General features: G+C 37.9%; 1 protein-coding gene across 2 annotated transcripts in view; it reads right to left on the bottom strand.

The window, feature by feature from the left end:
* Positions 1-25,745, bottom strand: part of B9D1 (B9 domain containing 1) — a 540,262-nt gene that overhangs the window by 291,770 nt on the left and 222,747 nt on the right. For both annotated transcript variants that reach the window (XM_044089570.1, XM_044089569.1), the window contains exon 3: positions 3,606-3,717. In XM_044089570.1, the coding sequence (XP_043945505.1) occupies positions 3,606-3,717 (112 nt within the window). The remainder of the gene's footprint in view (positions 1-3,605; positions 3,718-25,745) is intronic.

The following is a 25,745-nucleotide window of genomic DNA, read 5'->3' as shown; positions in this document are numbered from 1 at the left end:
ATGTAACTGCCCCTTCAAACGCCCCTACAGAATCCAATTTCTGAACCTGCTCATGGAAAGAGGAATCCTTTTTTTCTTTTACCAGAAACTGCCTTACAAAAAAGGTTAAAAGCCTGCACAAGAATCTGAGTCAAGCCCAATAAATGACTCCTGTCCAGAGTAACTGAAATAGGAGGAAATAAATGCTTAGTTTTCTGTCTCAGTACTGCCAGCAACAGCTTCTCCATGGATAGGCACAACATTCTGACTAAGCAGGGGTACATTACCTGCCCAAGGGTGACTCTGCCTTACCCACTGAGGGGACCCCAACAGCCACAGAGAATATGGCTAATTCTTGGTCCATGGTGGCCACATGGACTACACTAAAGGAATCAGAAGAAAAAGATGGTGGTCTGAGGAGCCAGCTTTGGCCACAGCAGAGTCAACCACCTGTGGCTGAGGTAAAACACAAGCCTGCTGTGTTGGCAAAGGCTACTTAAAAATCTTTTTCGTTTTTGTGGCTGGAAGAAGGTTCAACCAAGGGACCAGTACTTTATTCCATGGTCAAGCCAAAAATGGTGCTTGATTCCCAGGGAGGCTTACTAGCAATAGTTGGTAACCCAGGAGAGTAGCAAAATAGTAACTTTTTCCCTAAAAAATCCCAGTAAAAAGCACTTTAATTACTTGCCCCAGCCTCAGATAATAAAATAAACATATTTTCTACTCAAAGAAAGATGTTTTAGACACATTTTTATCACAACAGTAAAAAAGTGCTCTCTGGTTTATCCTTTCATAAAAGTGCTTGTTTAATAGAAAAAGTAGATTTTCTCAAGTCAAAAAGGGAACTTGTCTGCCCAGCAATGGAACAGCATTAGCTGATGGTCGCACCTTGAAAGCCCTAAAAGCAGCATTCTTCTAGGCAGCAGAAAAACTCTGAAGGGCTTGGCACTCAAACTTTTTAGTCTGCTCAGCTCATGCTAACCAATGGTTTGGGCATGTAGAAGGTGTCCCAAAGCTTTGGGAGCAAGCTGGCTATTGTATCTTATCCTATGTAAGATAAAACCAATATAGCTAAAGCAACTGTGGTAGTGATCATGATGATGAATATAAAGTAGTACAAAGCTCTGCCATTAGCAATCCATAGTATAACAACAGCTCATTAGAAGAGATAAGAGCATACCACATCATTTGTGAACATGAGTGGGCACTGATTTGCTGCAGTTCAGAGAAATAATTTGTGTGTGTGATCTATTACTCAGAGTTCCATCAAATATTCAAACTGATGCACAGAGCATATGCAAGGCTGATTAGTAACTTGAAATCTAAATTCACAAGAGAGATGGGATTCCAGATTCCAGCATATCTAACAATAGCACATGTACAAAAGTTAGAAATTCAGATGGTTTGTAAGTATGCATTCAGATATGTAGCATCCAGTTTACACTAACCACAATCCAATGGGGAGGTGCAGAAAACTATCCACATAGTTAAGAATCTCATAAAAGAGCTGCAACAAAAGCTACAAGGAATGTCATCTCAACATTTTGGAATACAAGAATAATGCACAGCTGGGACTCGCTCCATTACCAACTCAACTGCTAATGGGCAGAAGACTGAAAAGCAAACTGCCTACTTCAACTACAATATTGACTCCTGAAAAAACAATACAAATTCAACAAAGACATAAGCAAACTACTTACTGAAATTGTTTAATGTTTTTTTCTGCTTTACAGTCCAGGTAATATCTGAAATAAATATTTGGATAGCCCATCTACTAGATTAATAAACAAAAAGGAGTCAAGGTCACCATCAACCAGAAGAAAATGGAACCAACTGCAATTAAACAATTACTCCACTAAAAATTGTCCACAATTAATTCAGAACTATTTCTTATATCACACTGGCCAGCTTGTGCCTTAAAGTAGCACAGTACCAAACCTACTGCTACTACATCTTGACAGCAAACCTTCCCAGAAATGAAATGCCTCACCTCCCAGGAAATGCACCTTGCAAACTAACAAGACATGAAGAAATTATACCAGTTCAACTGTCTATAACTCTTACTCACCTTTTTTTGCATAATCACTTTCTAACCCTCCTGCTTATTTTGTGTTTTTTTTATAATGTATACCTTTCCTTTAAACTTCCAGTACTGTACTGATTTTCCTTAAACATATTTCCTCTCCCATATTTTCCAGTACTAAGCATTATCTTCTCTGCATCTAACTTGATTGTTTACTTGTACCTTTGACCAATTCACTTCCCCATCCATGTTATATATATTCCATTCAAATGTAACAAACAGTAACAGTTACCATTTTGTTCCTTCTCCCGCATTTCAACTTTACTACTCCTGTTGCTTACTCCCATCTTATTGCTGCACAATCTGCTTTGTTTCCTTACAACAATTACTTTTACATCACATTTTCCCTATCACTGTTCTACTCCATTCCTCCATATCCTTGTACTCACCATATCTTAAGCAGTGTAGACATGCCTCCGCTGTATTACTGCCTTTTCCATACCACTATTCTTCCTAAATATTTATTACGTATACAGGTAAAACTGACTTTTACTCAAGCTGTTTTTTAAGCATTATGATTCTCTATGTGCACTGTACATTCAGTCCAATGCAAGATATAGTTAACTGTTAAATCTACCATTTAAAAACACAGATTCCAACTACACTTACAAGTATCTGCCAACTACACTTAAAACTATCTATACTACACCTTTTGTTATTGAGTTTTTCTTCATGTAACCTCTTCTGTACAATGGACTTGCCAGCCAATAAAGTGTATTAGTTTAATGCCCTGAAGAAGAGTCCTTTCAAAGAAAGAAGGAAGTCTAGCTACTAGAATTAAAGCCAAGACTATTATGCTTTAGGAAGGTATGCACCAACAACCAACTGGCTGTGACAAATATCCACTCAAGACATCATTTTGAAAAACAAAACTACAGTGATGCATCTCCCCTTGTGGTGTGCCATTTAAATACTTTGCATAAGGGTGATTTAGTCTTTTGGTGACAGATAATACAGCAGGGCACAGCTATTCCACCACAGCAACCTCCATAATGTATGTTGCAAACAAGCAAACAATTCCTTTGTTTTTTTTTTTTTTTATATATACTCCTGGTTTTGAGACAAAGCTAAAACAACAATTGGTGGTGAGCATTCAGGGAATGGAGAGCAACTGCCTTAATATCCAGAAATTTCAGAAAATATGATAGACGGAAGTTGACTAACTGAAAGCTCAGATAGCACTTGAGGGAGAAAATGGCCATTAAAAGTGTATATCAAATCAAATGGTGACCATGGATTCTTCAGATGAAGAATATGCTTCAAAAACATGTAACAGCTAACTTAAAATGTTAATAAAAAACAGTGTCTGCTGTAGAACATAGTAAGCCTTGCAGCTGAGAGCTTGGAAATACTACCACAAAAACCTAAAAACTGCCACAGAAGTAAAAGCTAAATACTCTGGGACACTGAATGTACTTTTAAATTTTGTATTTACTACTGCCATACAAGTAAAATTTGTAACATAAAATGTTTTGTAAACAAGAAGCTTTATATTTTCAGGCAAACAAAAAGGCAAATTGGAGTAAAATAAAACAGTACTTACAGCCATAAGGATTGGTGCTTTTAAAAGTGATGTCAATTGGAAAGTTCCACACAAAGTTCTGCTGTCCATCTCTGTTTTTAGATGTAATCTGTGATATGCCTTCTTCCAAGCCCTGTTAAATATCAAAGCATACAATGCATGAGTATGCTACTTTTTATGGGACCCTAATAAACAGCTTGAAATAAAAAAATCATACTTTACAAAATTTTCTTAAGATTGGCAGGGATTTTTTTATTTAAAAGGGTTTCAAACCACTAGATGACAATAAACAAAAGTTGCTTGGATGATATCTTACTATTACAGGCATCTCAATTTGTTCCTATAATAATTATAGCATCTGATGGACACTTTGTCACTATATGAAATAATTTAGCTATTCACTGCTTCCAATTATATCCTAAACAAAAAAAGTGCTCTTGCGCAGTAGCAGAAGAATACAATAACAATAAAACAATGCATTTCACTACTAGTCATCAGCAAAGGGCTTACCATCTACATAACTTTATTATTCTGTATATGCACCTGGTAAAATCCCTAACTACAAATGCTGTGCTATCAATTTAAAGATTTTCTTTCATAGGCATAACTAAAAGAAAAGAAAATGACCATACAAAAAGGAAAACAGATTGCTGGCACTTTTTAACCAGTAATGTAAATGTTCCCTACCTACATGGGTTTAAGACAGCTGGTTGAATGACCAGTTATGTCAACACTTGTTCGGTCAGCACCATTTGGTTGATTTACATATTCCCTTTTCCTGGAGATTGTGCTATCTCAGAGTTAATATATGCAATATACAAAAGAAAAAAATATTTCTTCCGGAGGAGCAAGACCCCTGCACCCCCCCCACCTACTGTTAATTATATATACTAACTCTGACATTGCACAATCATAGGGAAAGGGAAGATTTGCTTCCCTTTCCTGAGGATTACTGATCTCGAACACCTGTCAACCAGCTGTCTAGCCTACCATATGCAGTTGACTAGACAGCTATCTTCCTTACACACATTCATATTCATAGCACCCATATATATATATATATATATATATATATATATATATATATATATATATATACACACATCTACATATATCTATATCTATACACATATATACACACACACACACATATATATATATATATATATATATATATATATACAATACATACACACACATGTATCTCTCTCTCTCTCTCTATATATATATATATATATATATATATATATATATATATATATATATATAAACACACACACACATATATATACACACATACATACAGATAGTGAGATATATATACATTCACACTATGTATATAAACACACGTGTGTGTGTGTGTGTGTGTGTGTGTGTGTGTATCCAATATAGATATAAATGTATACATACATACTTGTATATGCATTTATATACATATATATATATATATATATATATATATATATATAAACACACATATACATGCATTATGTGTTCATATTTGTATATGAAAAAGATACATACATGTGTATATATATATATATATATATATATATATATATATATATATATATATATATATATATATATATATATATACACACACATATACACACACACATACATATATATATATATATATATATATATATATATATATATATATATATATATATATATATATGGGTCTACCTGAAAATATCAAAATTCCAGAAGATCGAAGACATCAAGACAAAATCAGTGAAAACGCAATTAAGCGAAGCACCCGATTGGCGAATGTTTCCCAGGTTAAGTAACCTGGTGGCAAACAAGGTGAACTATGCCCTTTTTCCAACTGTAATACAATCTTGGAGTTAGTATATTTAGTTGGGGGGATGTGGGGGGGGGCTATAGTCTTCGATCTTCTGGGATTTTGACGTTACGAAGCAGACCCATATAGCTAAATAAAGAAATAATATATACATACTGTATGTATATATATATATATATATATATATATATATATACACACACATATATATATATATATATATATATATATATATATACATACACACACACACATACATAAAGTATATATATATATAATTGGCTTTAACAAAGAAATTAAAGTTCCTCCTTCATTAAAAAGCATTTTTTTCTAAATAATACTCTATCCACCTTCAAGTCTTACTATCCCACCACTAATCAGTCAATGATTTCATTCCTGTTCAGAATGAAAGCCAGCTCATTCCTTCCACAACTCATTCATTCCTAAATTGGAGCAAGAGCTCCTAGTTCATTTCTCTTGCAGGCAAGTGTCAGGTGCTGGAAGGGGAATAGCCTTATTCCTAACCCCCTCCTTGTGGTGATTGTGACATTTACTATCTGGTGGGATGCCCTGGGTTCACAGCACACACAATTCAGGCCCTTCCAGCTAAAGTGCAGCACAGAAGTCACTTAACTCACATAGCTGCATGCTATAGTCCACCCCTCCTGCAAGGTTAGGTTCAGACCACTTCCTTAAAACCAAGGGTGGGCAAGCAGGTATTGGACACTCACTCCCATCCTCCTCCTTCCAGCTCCACTAGCACCTGAATCACTAACTGAACTAGGGCTTTCTGAGTTATGGCATTATCCCTCTATTCCATGGGCTGGAGCCCATTAAACTGTTTTTGCAGTACTGCTACGAGTTTAAGGCAGTTGTTTCTGGAGGATGGGTGCAAAAAACCCCTCCCATATCCTTTTATCTTCTTATAATCACCTCCATGTTTTCACCAACACTGGGGATTGGGGTACAGTACAGCTGTTTAATGAGAAAACAATTTATTGTAAGTGCTAATCTTTTTACATTAAAACACCTACATCCCTATACATTGTATGTATACACGCACACACAAACGTGCATGTGTCTACGTGTGTGGAGATATATAAAAATATACACAGATTATATGGGTCTACTTTGTTTTGTTGATTCTCACTTCAATGAATTTCATTTCACCCGACCACTTCGCTGAAAACTCAAACTACTGAACTGCAGTTAGTATATATGGCACTGTGTAGAGTACTGTAAGGCAAGTAAAAGTTATATGCCATTTTCCCCACTGTAGTGTGATCCTGGAGTCAAGAGTGTATATATATATATATATATATATATATATATATATATATCTGTGTGTGTATAGTTGAGGGTTGGGGGGAACAGCCCCACCCACTTAGTTTGAGTACATATTGTCTTCTGGAGAGAGTGAGTCATTAGTGTTGCAACTATGCATGTCGATTGTTTAAAAGATATTGTTTTGAAGTCTTTGGTAAAATACAAAATAAAACAAACAAGGTGGGGGCTATGCCCCCCACACCCCCTAACTATATATACTAACTCCAGGATTGGACTACAGTGGGGAAAAGGGTATATACCTTTTACTTGCCTTACAGTACTCTACACAGTGCCATACATACTAACTGCAGTTCTGTTACATGAGATTCAGTGAAACGAGTTTTCAGTAATTTGTGTTTTCTGTGAAGTGGCTGGAGTGAAATGAAATTCAGTGAAATGAGATTCAACGAAACAAAGTAGACCCACATGTATATATATATATATATATATATATATATATATATATATATATATATATATCTATAGCATTTATATCACGTTATCGAAAGATGAAAATAGCGAACGCTATTTCATTGAACCTAAAATATCTAAACCACATAATATCGAACATTCAGAGCAGCGAATTTTTTCCTTGGGAAAAAATTTGCTATTCCGAAACACACACACACAACACAAGCACACCTAAAAAACATCAATATACACACATATACACTTATAATCCCAGAACTAACCCTACACTAAACTATACATGCACTACTATCTATCCACTTACCTTACCCAAACCCTAAGGTCCATCACTATCCCACACTCACCTAACCCGCGTCCTAACCCTAACTCACTTAACCAGCCCATAAACCTAATTCACCTAACCCGTGCCCTAACCCTAACTCACCTAACCCGTGGCCTAATCCTAACAACCACACAATCGCACACTTACCTGAGCCCGACCTGTAAATCTCCACCACAGAGCTGAAAATAGCGAAGCCACACAACCGGTCAACCAAAATATTTCCCTAGGAAAGAATTTGGTGTTCTGCAGCTTCGCTATTTTTAGCGTTCGATTAAAACGGGTCGGTATTAGAACATTTTACATTTTAAAACTTTGATGTTCTGCTACAGACCATATATATATATATATATATATATATATATATATATATATATATATATATATTTATATATACATATTCACTTTATAATCTCGAAATACTGAAATATTGAATTTCAGTATCTTGAGACTATAAAGCCGAAAACTCACAAACCCGAAAACCAAAACCACGAACGTCAAAAAAAACTACACCACACATACAAATACAAATACACCTACCTCCTGACACTACAACAAAGCAAAACAGCAAACACAACAAAACAAACACACACACCTACCCTTCCTATAAGCAGGGGAGCAAGCCCCCCTGCACCCCCCATGTGGGGGGCAACCCCTGCTACTTATATATACTTACTCCATGGTTGCACTAAAACACTGAAAGACAGAAAACCCACCACCACACATTCTTCACCCCCCTTGCACAAACACACATCGCATACATACAAACATCACCACTCTCAACACTGACACACACATACTCTTACCTACCTATCCTAACCCACACCTAAAACTCCCCAACACGCAAACCTTCCCCACATAACGCTTACCTAATGTGCCATCAGTACTGCAGGTTTGACATTTCCGGGTTTGATATTGTGCAGTTTTGACAATTTGGTCTCGAGATACTGAAATTCGACATTTCAGTATTTCGAGATTCCAAAGTGAACCTATATATACATATGTACATATATATATATATATATATATATATATATATGTGTACATTATATATATATATATATATATATATATATATATATATCCTTCCAAGGCATAGCATCAAAATGCAAATGCATCAAACACAAGCAGTTTGATATTTGCATTTCAAAAAGTTAAAACACTACTTCTTCTTCTTTCAGCTTTTTCCGGTTAGGGGTTGCCACAGTGGATCACTTGTCCACTCGTGATTGGCAGTGGAGTTTTACGGTGTCGAGTTGCCAGCCTGGTGCCCAACCTTCCAGAGAAGACACACACAAGCACGCACCCACACCTAGGGCCAATTTATAGTGTTCAATCCACGTACAGCATGTCTTTGGGATGTGGGAGGAAACCGGAGTACCTGGAGGAAACCCACGCGACCACAGGGAGGACATGCAGACTCCGCACAGAAGGCACCCCAGCCGAGGATCAAACCAGAGAACCTCTTGCTGTGAGGTGACAACGCTAACCGCTGCACCACCGTGGCCGCCCTCAAAAAGTTAAAACACTGAAAAACACAAATAAAAATGAAAAGAAGAATCATACGATGCAAACAAAACATTTCTTTGCTTGCTAAATCTGTGACCCTACAACTACAGACAGACCATAGCTGTATGAATACTGGTAGTGTTCGATATAGTGTTTAAGGGAAACTGTCAGGTTATGATTGAGATGGGGCAGTGTTATGGTTAACACACATTAGTAAACTTGGAGCTGGGCTTCGTGGAGCCCTAACCCAACACCTTACGTTACAAAAATGCTTTATATAACACTACAACTATGCAAGGCACTCTCCATCCCTTTACCTAACCCTAACCAGTAACACTCTCACAAATATTAACCTCTCACAATCACCTACCTTATATTTTACTCTAACCTGCAAGCACCTGCATGTGTATACACACACACACACACACACACACACACACACACACACACACACACACACACACACACACACACACACACACACGAGACTTGCAGAGTTTAATATGATACCTAACTTTTGGAAGCAGTTTATAGTGACCTGCAAGGCATATAGGCTCTCTGTTATGGATTTTCCCTGGATGAGACAGTTGTCCAGGTAAGGGTAAATATAAACCCATAGGGTTCTGCAATGTGCTGCATGTGGAGCTAGGTATTTGGTGAAAATTCTGGGAGTAGTAGACAAACCAAATGGTAAAAAACAGAATTTGTAGTTCAAGCCTACTGCCACAAAACAGATATTTTCTGTAACTGTCTGCAATACAGACATGTAGGTAATCATCTTTCAGGTCTAGAGTAACCATGTAAGTATCTTGGAAGATCATGAACATTTTTGCATGTATTAGCATTTTTAATTTTAGGATGTAAAGGAACTTTTTTAGCCTTGACAGGTCTTTACTTGCCTTCTTTTCTTGGGATTAGAAAAATGCCTGAGCAGAAGCTTTTTCCCTCCTGACCTGTAGGAACAGGCTGAATGGACCCTTGTTGTAGTAGGTCTAGGAGGATTGGAGGTAAGAGACTCTCCTCTTTTGGGGTTTTAGCATGCCTAGAAAGGGGGTGAATTTTCCTAAATTGAATGGATTAACTCCATTCTATGATGTGGAAAACCCACTGGTCTTTGGTGATGAGCTTCCATTGATATAGAAAAGAGGAGAGTCTTACTGCCTGAGGGTTGGAGGAGAGGGTGGGTAGAGGTGGGGGGGTTCAGAGGTGGACCACAGTCACAACTGTTCTCTGTGATGGGTGGGCTCTTTGGTGCTACCTGGTCTCTGGATTTACTCAGGCTGCCATCACCTAGATTGCTTGAGTCTCCTAGCATGAGGTGGCCTCCCCTTGTCCTGTCTAAGGAGGAGAGGCCATGGTTTGGAAGGGTAATTTCTCTTATACCTTGATGTAGATGTAATGTAAACTTACTTCACTGTCTTCATTTGTTTTCATTTTTTTGTCCTGCTTCTCAAATAACTTTTTATCTAGAGGTCCAATAAGGAACTCGTTCTCCAGTGGAACATTCAGGAATACATCCTTTATTTGATCTGAGGGAGAATGCGTCCAGAACCAGGCATGCTGCAAATGACTGAGTCTGTGGCAGCTGCTCTGCATGATGCATTCAATGCATCATTCTCACATTTTAAAGAATGTCTGGAGACCTGTAAGGCTGCTCCAACAGACACCTGAATTTTCTTGGCAAGATTTTGTCAGAAACAGTCTCTGCCTTAAAAATGATTTGGTCTTGTAGCAACTTTAGATTCTTTAAAATTTGGAATTGGCAATTAAGTGCCCTGATAGATGGGGTGGCTGAGAAATAAGCTTTGTTTTTGCCAAATCTGTCTAAAAGTCTACTCTCCCTATCATTAGGCAAGGGGTGTCTAGTTGCACCCCTTTGGTGTTCCTTTAGTGGATTCTGTGGAAACTACTGATAGGTTAGCTTTAGGGTTCTTACCGATGTGCTTGTGAGAGTCAAGTGCTCTGTAAAAAGATTAGGCTTCCTCAAAACAGGTGAGAGAGAGTCAGGGTGCAAAGATATGTCTTCAAAGACGTCATCCAGCACTACATGCACTGGAGGGATAGCCAGTGGTCTGAGGGATGGTAAACAGAGGAGTTCCCTACAATGTGTATAAGCCTGCAAGGATTGCTTGCTTTTGCAACTGAAAGCCTCCTTCATTTTATGAAGGGTATCCCAAGAGAGAGGTCCTCTGCAGGGAAGAAGAAAAGAGAGTATCAGAGTCGGAGTCGAGATAAGGTTGGGGTGGGAAGTGCTCATAGTAAGACATCTCCTCATCTTCAGAGCCTGTGGAATCAGATTTTTCTTGAAAGGCCACAACCCTACACCTTTTTGGAGGGTGAGGCTTCAAAGGTAGTGGTCTGAATGAGTGGGTTCCCTAGATTTCATGAAGGCCATGAAATTCTGGGCTATTTTCAAGAGGTCTTGGGTTTCAACCTGAGCTGGAATGGCTGAGGCTTAAGGAAAATACAGTGGGAACCCGAATGTTCTTTTAGGTTTAGGCATCCTTTTAGTCAAAATAACCTGAGGTCATGGTTGTCTGACCATGACCTCAGAATGGGGCTCCAAGGCAGAGGAAGATAAGGTGTCTCTGTTGATACCTGCAATACACGTATTGGAAGCTGAAGCCTGCAGAGCGACCTCAGACCCAACCTAATGTTGCTGTGATTGAAGTGAATAAAAGGCCTGAAGCCATGGCAGAATCCTGAGGGGTCGCTCCAGAGGATTTGGACCTAGTAGTCACCAGGCCAGAGGGCAGAAAAGGTGCCTCACCCGTGCTGTTGGTTGACTCAGTGGCACACGCCGAAGTAACAGCATATCCTTAAAGTCTTTTTCTTTGCATTTTTTTTGTCTTTATATTTTTAGGAGTGATGCTGGGCAGAAGCCAGGGATTGTAAAGACACTGAAGAAACCAAAGCAGAGACCAAAGCAGAGAATTCCATACGAGCTAGAAAGACTTCAGCCCTGTGTTTAAAAGTCTTCATTTGGAATTTGGCACAATTAGGACAACTGAAGATGTTGTGCTGAGGCTTCAAGCAGAAAAGACACAGAGTGAAAATCCCAAGAAACAATACTGCAACACTGATCTGGACACACACAACCTTAAGAAAGGCCAAAAGTCTGATGAATATGGATGCAATGATAAGCATCTTTTAAACTCAGTGTTACCAGGAAACTTGAATGAGTAAATAGTAGTAATAGGTTGTGAAATTACATCATTTGGAATTTGGGCACTATCACTAACATGTATAGAAAAGAAAGATTCAGAACTGGTCGCCGAGCATTTTCTTTCTTTGGCGCGAAAAACATCCTTGAATTAAAACCTTTCTCAACTGGAAAGTAGGAACTGGTAGTATCATACCTGGAGCATATTATGAATTTCTGGGCCTTTGTCTTTTTCTGAAAAGATTTCAAACCTGCATAAACTAAATCACCACTGGTAATTCCCTGCTGGGTAAACCTATATTTTCTTGTTTGTGAGTGATAAAGCAGCTTTCTGTTTTACCTGCTCGATTTTGTTTTCTGTTTTAAGAAATCTGCTTAGCCTAGTATTTTTGTTCTATGTGAAAAAATAGACACTTAAATTAGCTAGGCTGCACATTTCACATGTTTTTTCACTGGTTAAACTGTTTGAGTGATACTTAAATACAGTGAATTTCTGGGCATTTGTCTTTTTCCAAAAAGACTTCAAGCCTGTATAAAAGTAAATTACTACTGGTGAATCATTGATAGTTTTTTCCCCACCCGCCATCACCTTCTTTCATTTGCTTTTTCAACCTGGTGATGTTAAGCTGACCATCCCTACTGTAAATTGAACTTTAATAAGCTCCTCCCTTTCAACACTGCTGTTGATATCTTGAATTATTTATTTACCTTTCCTTGTGCTTATATTGAAAAAGTTCATTTTGCCTCTCATTGTCTGTTCTACTGATTTACTTGCTGTGAATTCATTACCTAGCTAGCTGTTGGATAAGGCCATGCATTTTTACACTCTAGCAAGCACTTGTTTTTACGTGAAGAGGTCTGTGGATTTTACATCCAGTGTACTGGGAGGTAGCCTAGTCTGTTTATGTTGGGGAAACACTTGAGATTTCTGCATGCAGTTTTATTGGCTGGAGGGCTTATTAATCAGCTTATCTTGATTTTACTGCCTTTATAAATTCTGTGCAATCGAGTGGCTTTTGGCTCATTTATACAAAACAAAGACTTTTATTGGATAATCACACTTTTATAAGCGGTTATTACACTGCTGTATCCATATCTTTAAGTTTATTTGCGGTAGCACTTTGTATCTTTTAAGTATGTTTGTGGAAGGATTTCAGTCGGACATCTTTACTGTGCTTTTACATTAGGATTACTCATCTAGTGGCAGTAGATGTTTACCTGGCCTCTTTGAGCTAGGAAGAACACAAAAGGGCTCCAAGTATTTTTTTGCACTTCTCCTATATACTGTGACTGTACTTCAGCAGTTTAAAAAAATTGTATTGTCTGCTGCTCCTTTAAGTAGTTAATTGCATTGTATTACATTTGTCAGTTGAAGGGCTGTTGGAGGTAGTTTGTGTGGTTTTGTTACACATGGGCTCCAAACTAGCTATTCCACATTAAGAATGTTTTTTTCTGCACTCATGTAGAAGACGTGTGCTGATTTAACCGGTCTCAATTGGGGATTGCTGGTGGAAGGCTTATTGTGTACTTTCCTAATTGGTAGTTAGCATATAACTTGTTTCAAAGCTTTGCATTTGTGTGGTGCTGCTTTTCACACAGTGATGGTTAGCAGTGCCCTTGTATAGATGCAAAAGCCTAGAAGCTCAATTTTTCTTCTGTAAATAGCTGTCAGTGTAACCCTTCCAAGCTTTTCTGCTGTTCTAGGAGCAACTTAGTTCCGCACTGAGCAGCATTGCCTTACTGATCAATCTTAGCATACACAAAGTATAGGTCCCTCTTGTAGTCTTGGTGCTACCAGCACAGTCCTGTGAAATTAACCCATTCCCTTCCCTAATAAAACATACAGTAAGAGCCTGCCATCATGGACAGGCAGTTTCCCATCATCTCTCAGGTCAGCCTGATAGACATGAGCATCCTGAGGCAATGTAGCAATTGTCTAATGTATACTGACAACCACTTGCTCCTGAAACAAACAAATACTTTATGCGAGAGATGTAGTTACACTATTACATTGGAGGCAAGGCTCTCAAATAAGGACAAAGTGAATACCAGACAGGTTGTCAGCGCGCACACACACACACACACCTCAACAAATAGGCCCATAAAGCGTAACACCACAAAACCTAATGTACTGGTCATAGCTCACTCCACTGGAAGACACACAGATGTTCCCCCCACCAGGCTGGATAAAGAGCAGGTTAAAGTTAGCTGCCTGTGAGGCGCCAGGATCCGTCAAGTCACTCATTCACAATTACTGTTATATAGTCCATGGGGGGGGGGGGGGTTACTGACTTCAGAAGTACCTCACTGGAAGACTGGACTATATGAAAACAGACATGATTGAGCTCTCATATTGCGTGTCACAGACAGGTATAAGCCTAGCCTTAAGCACCATTCTACCTTCTCCAAGTATGATGTCACAATATAAAAAAAAATGATTGACTTTAACAATTGACTTAGCTTCTGGTGTCACTCAAAGAGGATCCAATATCTGTCGGCCTGGGAAGACGGTGTCAAAATAACCAACCTCCCAACATACTAAAATCTTCTCTAGATAAACTCAAGGTACTGCTTTTTAATGCTAAGAATCTAAACAAGAAACTTCACTCTCTGGAAGCACTCCTCTCATTGGAAGATGCTGATGTCTGTGCAGTCACTGGGACATGGTTCAAAGGTGTGGAAAGCACCACAGCTGTGCAGGGCTACAATACCTTCCATATATTTAGACCACAAACTGAGAATGAAAGAACCAAAGGAGGAGGTATATTCATTTCATTAAGAATAAGTACACCTCGAGACCTCCACCAACCTCCCAACATAATAAAATCCTCTCTAGATAAACTCAAGGTACTGCTGCTTAATTCTAGGAGTCTAAACCAGAAACTGCACTCCCTGGAAGCACTCCTCACTTTGAAAGATGCTGCCATCTGTGCAGTCACTGGGACATGGTTTAAAGGCGCAGAAAGCACCACAGCAGTGCAGGGCTACAACACCTTCCACATGTTCAGACTACAAACTGAGCATGAAAGAACCAAAGGAGGGGTGTATCCATCTTCATTAAGGATTTGAGATTGGTCAGACAGTAGAACACTCTTGAGCTACTCCATGTTCAATTAACTATAGGCTAAGCCCCCCTACCACATCATAGCTAGCTACAGGTCTCCCACCTTGACATTGGAAAAGCATACCTCATACCTGAACTTACCTCACACCCAGACTTACTGGAGTCACTTGCCATACAGCCCAACACCTTACTCATGGGTGATTTTAATTATTTTACCATTAACTGGGAAACGTACACAATCATAAGCATGCTGGTTCAGAGGTTCCTGGACTTTGTCAATGCAAATGCTCTAGAACAGCTAGTCAGCACACCCACAAGAAGATCAAATGTCCTAGAGAAAGTACTAACTAATGTTGGAAAGCATTGCATCCCCCTCCCGTGTGATGTCCTCCCTGGTAAGATCAGACCATAAATCAGTCTCGTTCACCAAGCCGCTTTAATGAAGAGCTAAAAGGCTCCAAAATACGAAGCGCTTTCACCATCAAAACTAATGGCTTCTTCAGAGTAAAAGGAGCTCACAGTCACATTATTTAAATACAAAATTCCACGTGCACATTAACCAATCATATTTCTTGCTTAATTAACAGTCCCAATGAATATTATGTTATAGTATTCAATGAACCATGGTTAATGTGCAGGTGGAATTTTGTATTTAAATAATGTGACTGTGAGCTCTTTAGCTCTTCATTAAAGCGGCTTGGTGCAGTCCATGAATTTTGTGTTTTTATTTGTTTATTTTAGTGGTTAATCTGTTGGGTTCAGTGTTTTTTATAAGTATTATTTTTCGGCTTCACCGGCGTTTTTTTTTAAGGATTTGTTCTTTCCTTTAAAGTTTTTTTCTTTAAATTTCTATGGGAGCAGTTATACAGGACTTAACTGCTTCAGTCAAGAAGCTGACGACGCTACTCACGCAGACCCAGGTGGATGTTGGGAAGTCTTCTCAGGTGACGGTGATGGACTTGCAAGCCCAACTGTTCACATTGCATTTCGTCCCAGGCTTGGATATCGAAGAAGATGTAGGCATTACCAACAATGAAGGAACCCAGGTTAGTGCTGGAATTCAGCAGAACCAAATGGATATTCAACAGTGGCTGCCTATTCTGGATGTCGACTTCTTGGTCTCGAAAGAGGAGGGAAGGGTTTGTCCAACGCCATCTCTAAAAAAGCAGCTTGAGCATTTTGAAAGTATTTGCCGAAGATTTCGGGGTTTACAATTGGATAATGCATTTCTTTCTAAATCCATCTCTTTGAAGCAAGTACCAAAAGGCCTTAGGTTCAATAAAGTACCAAATGGTCTTAGGTTCAATAAAGTACCAAATGGTATCGAAAAAGGATCCCTGGCTTATAAACAGTTGGTGGACTTGTATGATAAAGCTGGGCTAGAGGTCTTGGACATTATCATCAAAAACAACATGAGTAAGTTGGAAATGCTTGAAAAAGAAATAGTAACTTTGAATGAAAGTATTACTAGTGATTTATTGTTTTTTCAGTATGCCAAACAATACAATGTGGTGCTTAGTAACACTGAAAAGTTTGTAGACAAAAATGTTAAAATAAAAATGAAAAAGTTATCTAGAGACTTGTCGGATTATAAGAACAATATGGCATACAATTTTGGGCCTAACAACAACAGGGTCAGTAACAAATATGGTTCAAGCAATGGGCAAAAGTACAACAACTTGGACAATGTCTATGATGATAATTGTGAACATGACTCTGGGGAATGCAATGATGAACAGTCGGGTTTTTTAGAAACATCTCCGGGACCAAGGAGATCAGAACGCCCGAGAAACAAAACTGGGGGTGGTTTAGGGAACCAGTCGAATGGTTCCCACTACAACCAGCAACAAGGGAACAACCATTACAATATGAGACGGCGGTGGTACAACAACAACCGGAGGTGGAGATAATTCAAGGACTGAACTTTTGTTACAATGATGATGCTATTAACATCATTAATAATGCTAGTGACACATTTTTTTAGCATTTTGGATTGTAATACTGATGATGTTGAATTTGTATGTGATGCTGATGGGGTTGATAACATTTCAACAGGTGTATTTGTTTGCAACAATGAATTTAGATGTGGAGTACGAAAGCTGGCTTCACTATTTATAATTTCAGTACCTTGGAAATAAAAGAAATGTACCATGACCTACTAGCAAAGGGGTTTACATATGTGCCTGTGTTTTGTTATAACATTGTGGACTTGTTTACTAGTTTGACAATATATACTAGGCAGTTGAATTTAGCTTTACATTTCAAAAGGCAAAATGAATAGACAGATTTTATTCCTTCATTATTAACTTAAAGTACATTTATTCCACCCATTGATAAAGATGTGGCATTATTTGAGAAATTATCTGTTAATAATATACAAGCATATTTGGAAAATAACAAATCTAGGGAACAAGATAAGCTCACAGAATTGGAGAGGTTAGCATTGAAAGATTTGACCACAAATAAAGAAGTCAGAATAATGAAACCCGATAAAGGGGGTAGGGATGTCATCATGACTCACTTTGATTATGTAGCTAAAATGCAAATTATTTTAGATGATGACACCACATACCAGAGAGCATCTAGATGTGAGATGAATATAGCATGTCATACAATAGATGTATTTCTAACGGACACCTTTGTTGGAAAGGGGGATTCAGGAGAAAGATTATGGATTTTTGTTAGTTGAACACTCAATTACACCTTTAGTGTTCGGCATTCCCAAAATCCATAACAATATGAATGACCCCCCCTTTCAGACCGATAGTGGCAGCAAGGGGGTCCAAAACTGAACCATTGGTAGCGTATGTAGACAGGAACACACAAGGTTTGCTGAATAAATTTGGGCATATACTAAAAGATTCATGGCATTGTTTACAGCGACTTAGGATTGACAAAGGTGAATTGAATTGGTCATTTCTCACCACTGATGTGGTCAATTTATTTTCAACAATACCGCAAGAAGAGGGGTTGGAATATTTTAGGGAAAGCCTTTTGAAAAGTAAACACTTGACCACTGTAAAGTTGAATAGTGTAGTTAATTTCATGGAACTTGTGCTTAGAAACAACTACATGATATTTGAGGGAGAAATTTACCATCAAATATCAGGGGTGGCAATGGGGGCTAAATGTGCCCCCATTTTTGCAAATTTGGTACTTCTACACTGGGAAGAAACATTTCTGTTCCCTACCCATTTTTCTGAACATATTGTATTGTACAATCGGTTTTTAGATGATATACTGATTCTTTGGAGGGGAAATGAAGATGATGCTAGGAATTTTGTTGAATACCTTAATTCTACCACCCTGTTTCTTTCTTTTACGTTCAAATGGGACAACAACACAATAGATTTTTTGGATATAAGGCTTACTAAGACAAGGGAAGGTCTCGAAAGTAACATCTATAGAAAGGAGACATATAGTAACTCACTTTTGCATTTTTCAAGTTGCCATCCATTACATCAACGTAGAAGCGTGATCAAAGTGCAGATGGTCCGATTGTCACGTCTTGTAAGTAATGATGAGATTTATCAAAGTGAGATGTACAGATTAATAGGAATGTTTCTCGATAGAGGTTACCCACTGAAACTGTTGATTTCAGTTAAAAAAGAGGTGATGAAAAGGAGGACATCATTTAAACCTATCTTGGTAGAAAATAGTGGGATTACTGACGTAATAGAAAGAACACAACTTTCTCACTCTGAAATGTTCGATTCCAGAGCTTTAGTCTTGAAATATAATTTCCAGACATCCAATATTATTGATATTGTTGGGAAATCTTGGGATTTGGCATTTAAAATGGATATCAAAAAAGAATTAGGTCAAACACCAAAAGTAATATTTTCAAGAGCTTTAAAATATAAAGAATATATTAGAGAGATCACAAATTAAATTTACAAGTTCACAAATGTATAAATGTGGGTCTTGCAGGCACTGTAGATATATTAATGATGGACCCTATGTGACCGTGAGGGGGTACAATAGAATTATTTCACTCCCAGGTAAATGTAGTTGTAATTCTAAGAAAGTTGTCTACCTTGCGACCTGCACAACATGTGCAGCTTTCTACTTAGGGAAAACTATATGTAGGTTAAGGGAAAGGATAGCAGAACATCAGAGGGCTATAAAGAACAAGGATAATCATAATGCGTTATATTTACATTCCAATAATTGTGTCAATTTTAAAAAGTTTATATTTTTTGTAGTTGATCGGGCAATGACAAGTGAGAGAGGGGGTGATGATAATGTTAGAGTTGAGTTTTTAGAATTAAAATGGCAGGTGATATTAAATGCAACAACTTATCCCGGACTCTGCCATATTTCCATCAAGCCCATTTTGAAACAAAGGGCAATGGTTGTTTGAAGTCATTTTGTTATGATTTATTGGGGGATAACGCTTGTAATAATTTAAATAAGGTTTTAATAACAGCAGCAAAATATGTGCACAATGTGTATGTTCAAAGTGAATGTTTATAGGGAATATGTATATAAATATATATATGTTCTATATATGCTTTTAAGCAAGTTTTGTATGCATGTTCTATGGTTCATTGAACACTATAACAATGTTCATTGGGATTGTTAATTAAGCAAGAAATATGATTGGTTAATGTGCAGGTGGAATTTTGTATTTAAATAATGTGATTGTGAGCTCCTTTTACTCTGAAGAAGCCATTAGTTTTGATGGTGAAAGCGCTTAGTATTTTGGAGCCTTTTAGCTCTTCATTAAAGCGGCTTGATGCAGTCCGTGAATTTTGTGTTTTTATTTGTTTATTTTAGTGGTTACCCTGTTGGGTTCAGTGTTTTTTATAAGTATTATGCCTTTTAAACAACTTAAAACATGACCTAGCAGACTCAGTAGGATCCCTGTTTAACCACTGCCTGAGAACTGCCTTGTTTCCGGTGGAATGGAGGACAGCAACAGTAATCCCTCTGCACAAAGGGGGACAATTAACCAACCCCGGGAATTATAGGCCAATGAGCTTGACTAGCCTCATCTGCAAGGCCATGGAAAGAAATCTCCAAACTCTGGACTGAACCCAGTTTGGACGCATTAGAGGTAGATCATGCCTGTTAAACATGGTTGACTTCTTTGAGAAAGTGACCAAGGTTGTGGACAAGAGAAAGACAGTGCATACCACCTATCTTGACCTAGCCATGCCATTGACACAATCCCCCACTCAGGTATTATAGAGAAACTCTCCCAATTGGGAATTAACCCCTATATATTACCAGATGGGTAGCCAACTGGCTCATGGACAGGACACATACTGTCAAACTGGGTGACTTCACCTCTAGCAAAAGACCAGTCATACCACTGGTTTCTGTTAGGCGCCTTACTTTTCAGAATTTATTTCTCAGAAGTCCAGGCAAACTTGGATAGCTTGTGGCTCACTACGTTTGCTGATGACTGCAAATTGGGGAGCAATCATTGAGTACCCTGATGATGTTAATATATTGCAGAGAGGGTTAACTCGACACATGACTGGTATGGAAGTCACAGATTAAAGTTAAATGCAAAAAAAAAAACATTTTTCCTTTTGTGAAAGCTGACATCCCTGCTAACATTATAGACAACACCCCCTTAAGTGTAAACCCAGCAGCACATGATCTGATTACTCAGGTTGATAGCAGTCTGAACTCTGACTACCACGTATCCACAGTTGTATGGAAATCCTTCCATGTGGCACATATTATAAGTAAAGGCATCACATCAAGATCTAAGAATGTTATAATTCCATTATACTCAGCCTTCATCAGACCAGTAATGGAGTTCAATACTCCCTTTTGCATGTACCTCAGCAGACCACAGAGGTTTCTCACCAAGAAATTACACAGTACACAAAACAAGTCTTACATGGAAAGAATGCAAGCCCTGTCACTGTATTCTGTCTCCAACAGGTTGCTAAGGGGTGATCTGTGCCTGACTTACAGGACAGTTTCTGACCTGGTCCTGATGGAAATGTTACACATTCTTAAATCAAACTGCAAGAGGGTTACTCGCTCCAGGGATCTTAAACTAGCCCCTGACATGAACAGGTCATGTTGGAGAGATAGATACATCTCCCAGAAAATACCACTGCTCTGGAACTACCTTCCAGTTCATGTAAAAGAGAGCTCCTCCCTGAATCTCTTCAAATGCAACCAGGATCAATGGATGGGTGACCACAAATTCAGTCCTGGGGAGGTGTCTGTGTTCCTCCTGGGCATAGGAAGTCAGTGTAGACTACCATAGATGCTTACATCTGCAAACTTCCCTCACCTAACTAATGATAATTGGGGCAACTTGAGATAAATATGGCTAGGTTTGTAAGAACTTTAGGCTGTTTGCCTAGTAACCTGCTATGAGCCTATAAAGATGATGGACAAGTGGAAATAAAATAGTCTGGTCTGGTACATGAGGGAGTAATCCATGGAAAGGAGGAATTTCCTCCCACTGCCATCTGTAGCCTTGATGAATGATCTTCAGAACCCATTTGTCTGAAATTATTCGTTGCTAAAGAGAAAAGTGAAAATTCAGACATCCTGGAAGGGAAATGGGGCTGCTGGGGGTACGAAGTCCCTTAAATAGTCATTCTGTCTTGATCAACTGTCCTTGGCTTTGCGAGATTCCAGAATTCTTTTTAAAACCCCTTGCCATTCCTTTTTAAAAGGATGTTTGCCTACATTTTGTTGAGACTGTTTATTTTGTTTTGTGCCAAAACTGGATGAGGGGTTAGATAATCCCTTATCAATTCTGGAAAAGGAGGGCTGAAAAATCAGGCTGCATCAGCTTACTGCTTTCATCACACTTTTTGATCATCTGTGCAGCACAGGGGCCAAAAACTAAATCTATCCATAAGATAATTTAAAATTTCATTTTTAACATCGACTGGTTCTGAGAATGCAACCGGTTGCCATAGTCCTGGGAGCAGTACCATCAAAGTCATACACACACTGTAAACAATGAGTAGTAACTTGTATAATAGAAGTAACTAAATGTTTTAAAGCAGATTTTTTCCTTACAAGAAAAAACTGCAGACAAAACATTCATCATACTTTCACAATTAGTCAGAAAGTACAGTTGTGTATAATTTTACCATAACAGTAGATGTCCTCTTCACTACTGCAGTACTCTATGGGATCTCCTGACAAGGATAGCCCAACATCTGACCAGTGCACCAAAGCCTTTAATTCTTATAGGCACTGTACATCACATGTATGCTTCCCACGGAAGGTGCAGAGCATAAAGGTTACTTACAGACGCACACACTTTGAACTGATAAAAACTCAGGAAGAACAAAAATCCCTCAGGTACAAGGATAACATCTGAATCCAGAAGGAAAAAAGGAAGAGGAACCCCTCAGCCAGAAGGGTAACAAAAATACAGGGCAAGAGCTAGGACAGAGGGGCTAGGTGGGAGGGATCAAATACTACAACAGTGAAGAGAAGGACATTGACTGTTATGTTAAGATTTTACCCAACTGTAAAACGTCATTTCATATAACTGTTGTAGTATTCTTTACTTAAGGGAGTGTTCAAGAGCTTAAGAGGAAGCCTAGGGGGAGGAAGGCACAGAAAAGCCCTCTGCAAACATATGCAGGATAACCCTGGCAAAGCCTGTACTGGCCCTGGAAATGATATCCAACTTGTAATAATTAGTGAAAGTATGAACAGAGGACTAAGTAGCAGCCTCAAGGATGAAATTGGTATCCATAGCTGTTGGATCAGGTTACAGTCAGCCTAGCAAGCGGAATTATGTTATATGGCCTCCATTCTAATAACACATTATTGCAACATTCAGTACTAATGAAAAGTTAAATGATGTCAGCTAAAGAAACTGTTATGGTAAGACAGTGGGTGGAGTTTCACTCACTGAACAGTATGTTAAAATCTAGGGGTCACAAGACAAAATGTAAAAAGCTAAAGCTGACTGTATACAGGTGCAAAAAATGCACAGTGTTACATTATTTTCATTTGCAGCTATCAATTGCTACAGCCAAGACCTTGGGAAAGTTGTCCATTTTAGTGGTGAGACAGAAATAGATTTTAATACTGATTTTGCAGCATGGAAACACAAGACTGTAAAAGCTGGTACTTAGTTCCAGTTGTTTCCAATAAAGCTAAACAGGTTACGGATTTAAATATTGTTAGCTTTTCCAATACAAGGCAGCCCAGAGCCCACTATGGTTAATGACTGTGCAAATGACGTAAGTAATGTACAAAGTTCAAGCCCAAAGGATAATTCAAAAGTATGCTGTAGCTCAGGTTAATATTGTAAAGGACAGCAGACCATACATTTAATTACTCATGACAGTTTTCACACTACCAGGGTTTAAAAGGTCAAAGGTAATTGCAGTCAATAGCAAGCCTTTGGATTTTGGATTTTTAAATAAAGCCAAGTAGCCTGGGAAGAAAATAACAGTAAAATTCTTGTTACATTCTCAGTGTGACAGTACCATTTAAAAAATTACATTATGTCAAAATTAAGTGTTGTGTTAAAATTCAATGCAAAAAAATCAGTTTGTCTACAGACTTGCAAGAGTTTATTAGCAGCAAATGTTTATTTCATGCAGAAAAATGTATGTTTACTTTTCATGCAGAACATGTAAATAGTGTCAGGGCAATCAGCAATGCTATGTTATTTTAAGGACTTGATACTAAATACAATCAAACAAGAAATGAAAAGAAGAGGTTTAAAAGGCATAACCATAAAAATGACACTTCAGCATTAAAGCAGGCCTTACTTTACTTAATCAGTGAATGGAACAATGCAGAGCAAAATTTTGGCAAAGAAGTGTGGGAAAGAAATTGACTGTGTTTCAGTTGTTTCTTCAGTGCTTAAAGTAAGCATGGATGTTTTTAAATACTTTTCTCATGTTTTAATAATTGTACAGTAGCACTTTCAGTGTGTGTTCAAATGGATTTCAGTTTATGTGTGTTCAGGTAACACTGCCAAAATGTTCTCATGTTTCAGACAATTGTACTAGTATACATTAGTATTATTATTAGGATATAACATGTACCAGTTTCAGTTATGCTTTCATTTTTTTTAATTTAGCTAGTTTCAGGAATATACACAGCTATTCAGTAGATGCTAACTTAAATATCAGTCAAGTTTCAGAATATGACATCCATATCCAGTTATGTGTTCAGTATAGTATCTTTCAGTCAAATCTAAAAATACCTAACATTATTCAGTCATTAGTCAAGGGTAAAATGACAGACTTATCTGTAATTACATTATTCAGTCATTAGTTAAGGGTAAAGTAACTTTTTTTACAGGCTTATTATTTAAATAATAGGCAGTGATAGTTATTCAATGGACTCAAGGCACAACAGGGCAGGCTTAATTTGTTAAGTAGCTTACAGATTACAGTGCACGCTTACAGATTGCAATGCACTTTACATTAGTCAGAAATTAAGGACACTAACAAAATGCAGGTTTTAGTAAACTATTACAGCACATAAATATTCATAAAAGTTAAAAAGGTAAGTAGCATTATAAAACAAATTTAAATAAAATGTATAGACACAAGTAACTCAGAATATGGTAATTATGCTTCAAGCCAAACACAAGCAGGTGCCCGTGGAACCCTTGCACGGCCAAACAGGAAAATTGAAGAAACAAAAAAGCCAGCAAGTGTTGGCAAATGCCACATCCAAATGAATGGTTTATTCCCATAGGGAAAACAAATTCCCCTATGTCTCTGAAATTGTAAAAACAATTACAAAACCATCAAACCGGTTTCGGCTCCTCAGAGCCTTCTTCAGCGATACAAACAATGAAAAAAGTCAAAGTATCAGTATACATACATATATATGATTAAACCACACCTAAAGACCAATCACAGCACTGCATTTACAATTGGTCATTAAGGCCAGGTGAAAACAAAGCTCCAAGTTTTATAATCCATTTTCTCTCCTTTGAGCTAAGTAATTCATTCCAGTATTGTTTATCTTTACATTTTCCCTTAATACAGTCAATAATAACAAATTTAAAGCATGCTGTTGCATGTTTCAAACTATGTTTATATAATGCATTACTAATGCGTTTATTTTTGATATCACTCAAATGTTCACAAATTCTGAGACGAGAAGACCTGGAAGTCTTTCCAACATAGAAAGCAGAACAGTTACAGGTCACAATGCCCACAGGGTATACACCCAACAATAGGTTTGCCTGTAAGGGACAACTGGGCGGAAGCAGAAGAATCGGAGCCAACTCTCTTGTAATGACTAAATTTAGAGCCAATAGTCTGTCCCCTCTTGAATGAAAAAGAACATCTCTCTGGAAGAAAAGAGTTCAATTTTTGATCAGCTTTAAGCACATTCCAATGTCTATATATAATATTTTTAAAGCCCTGTGTATTTCGTCCATAGGTAGTCACCAAACGCAAGGGCATTGTTCTTTTTGTATTCGTGTTTCACACACCAGGGAATTTAGTAGTAGAAATACTTCAGAGGTCTTGGACATCAAATTTTGGGCCAATTGTAGTACTGAGTGGGTCATCTATTTGGTGACCTGTAACTGTTCTGCTTTCTATGTTGGAAAGACTTCC

Source organism: Protopterus annectens, chromosome 12.part0, assembly GCF_019279795.1.
Source record: "Protopterus annectens isolate FY-2018-M chromosome 12.part0, PAN1.0, whole genome shotgun sequence".
Lineage (NCBI taxonomy): Eukaryota > Metazoa > Chordata > Ceratodontiformes > Protopteridae > Protopterus > Protopterus annectens.
This window is presented reverse-complemented; position numbering and strand designations above follow the sequence as displayed.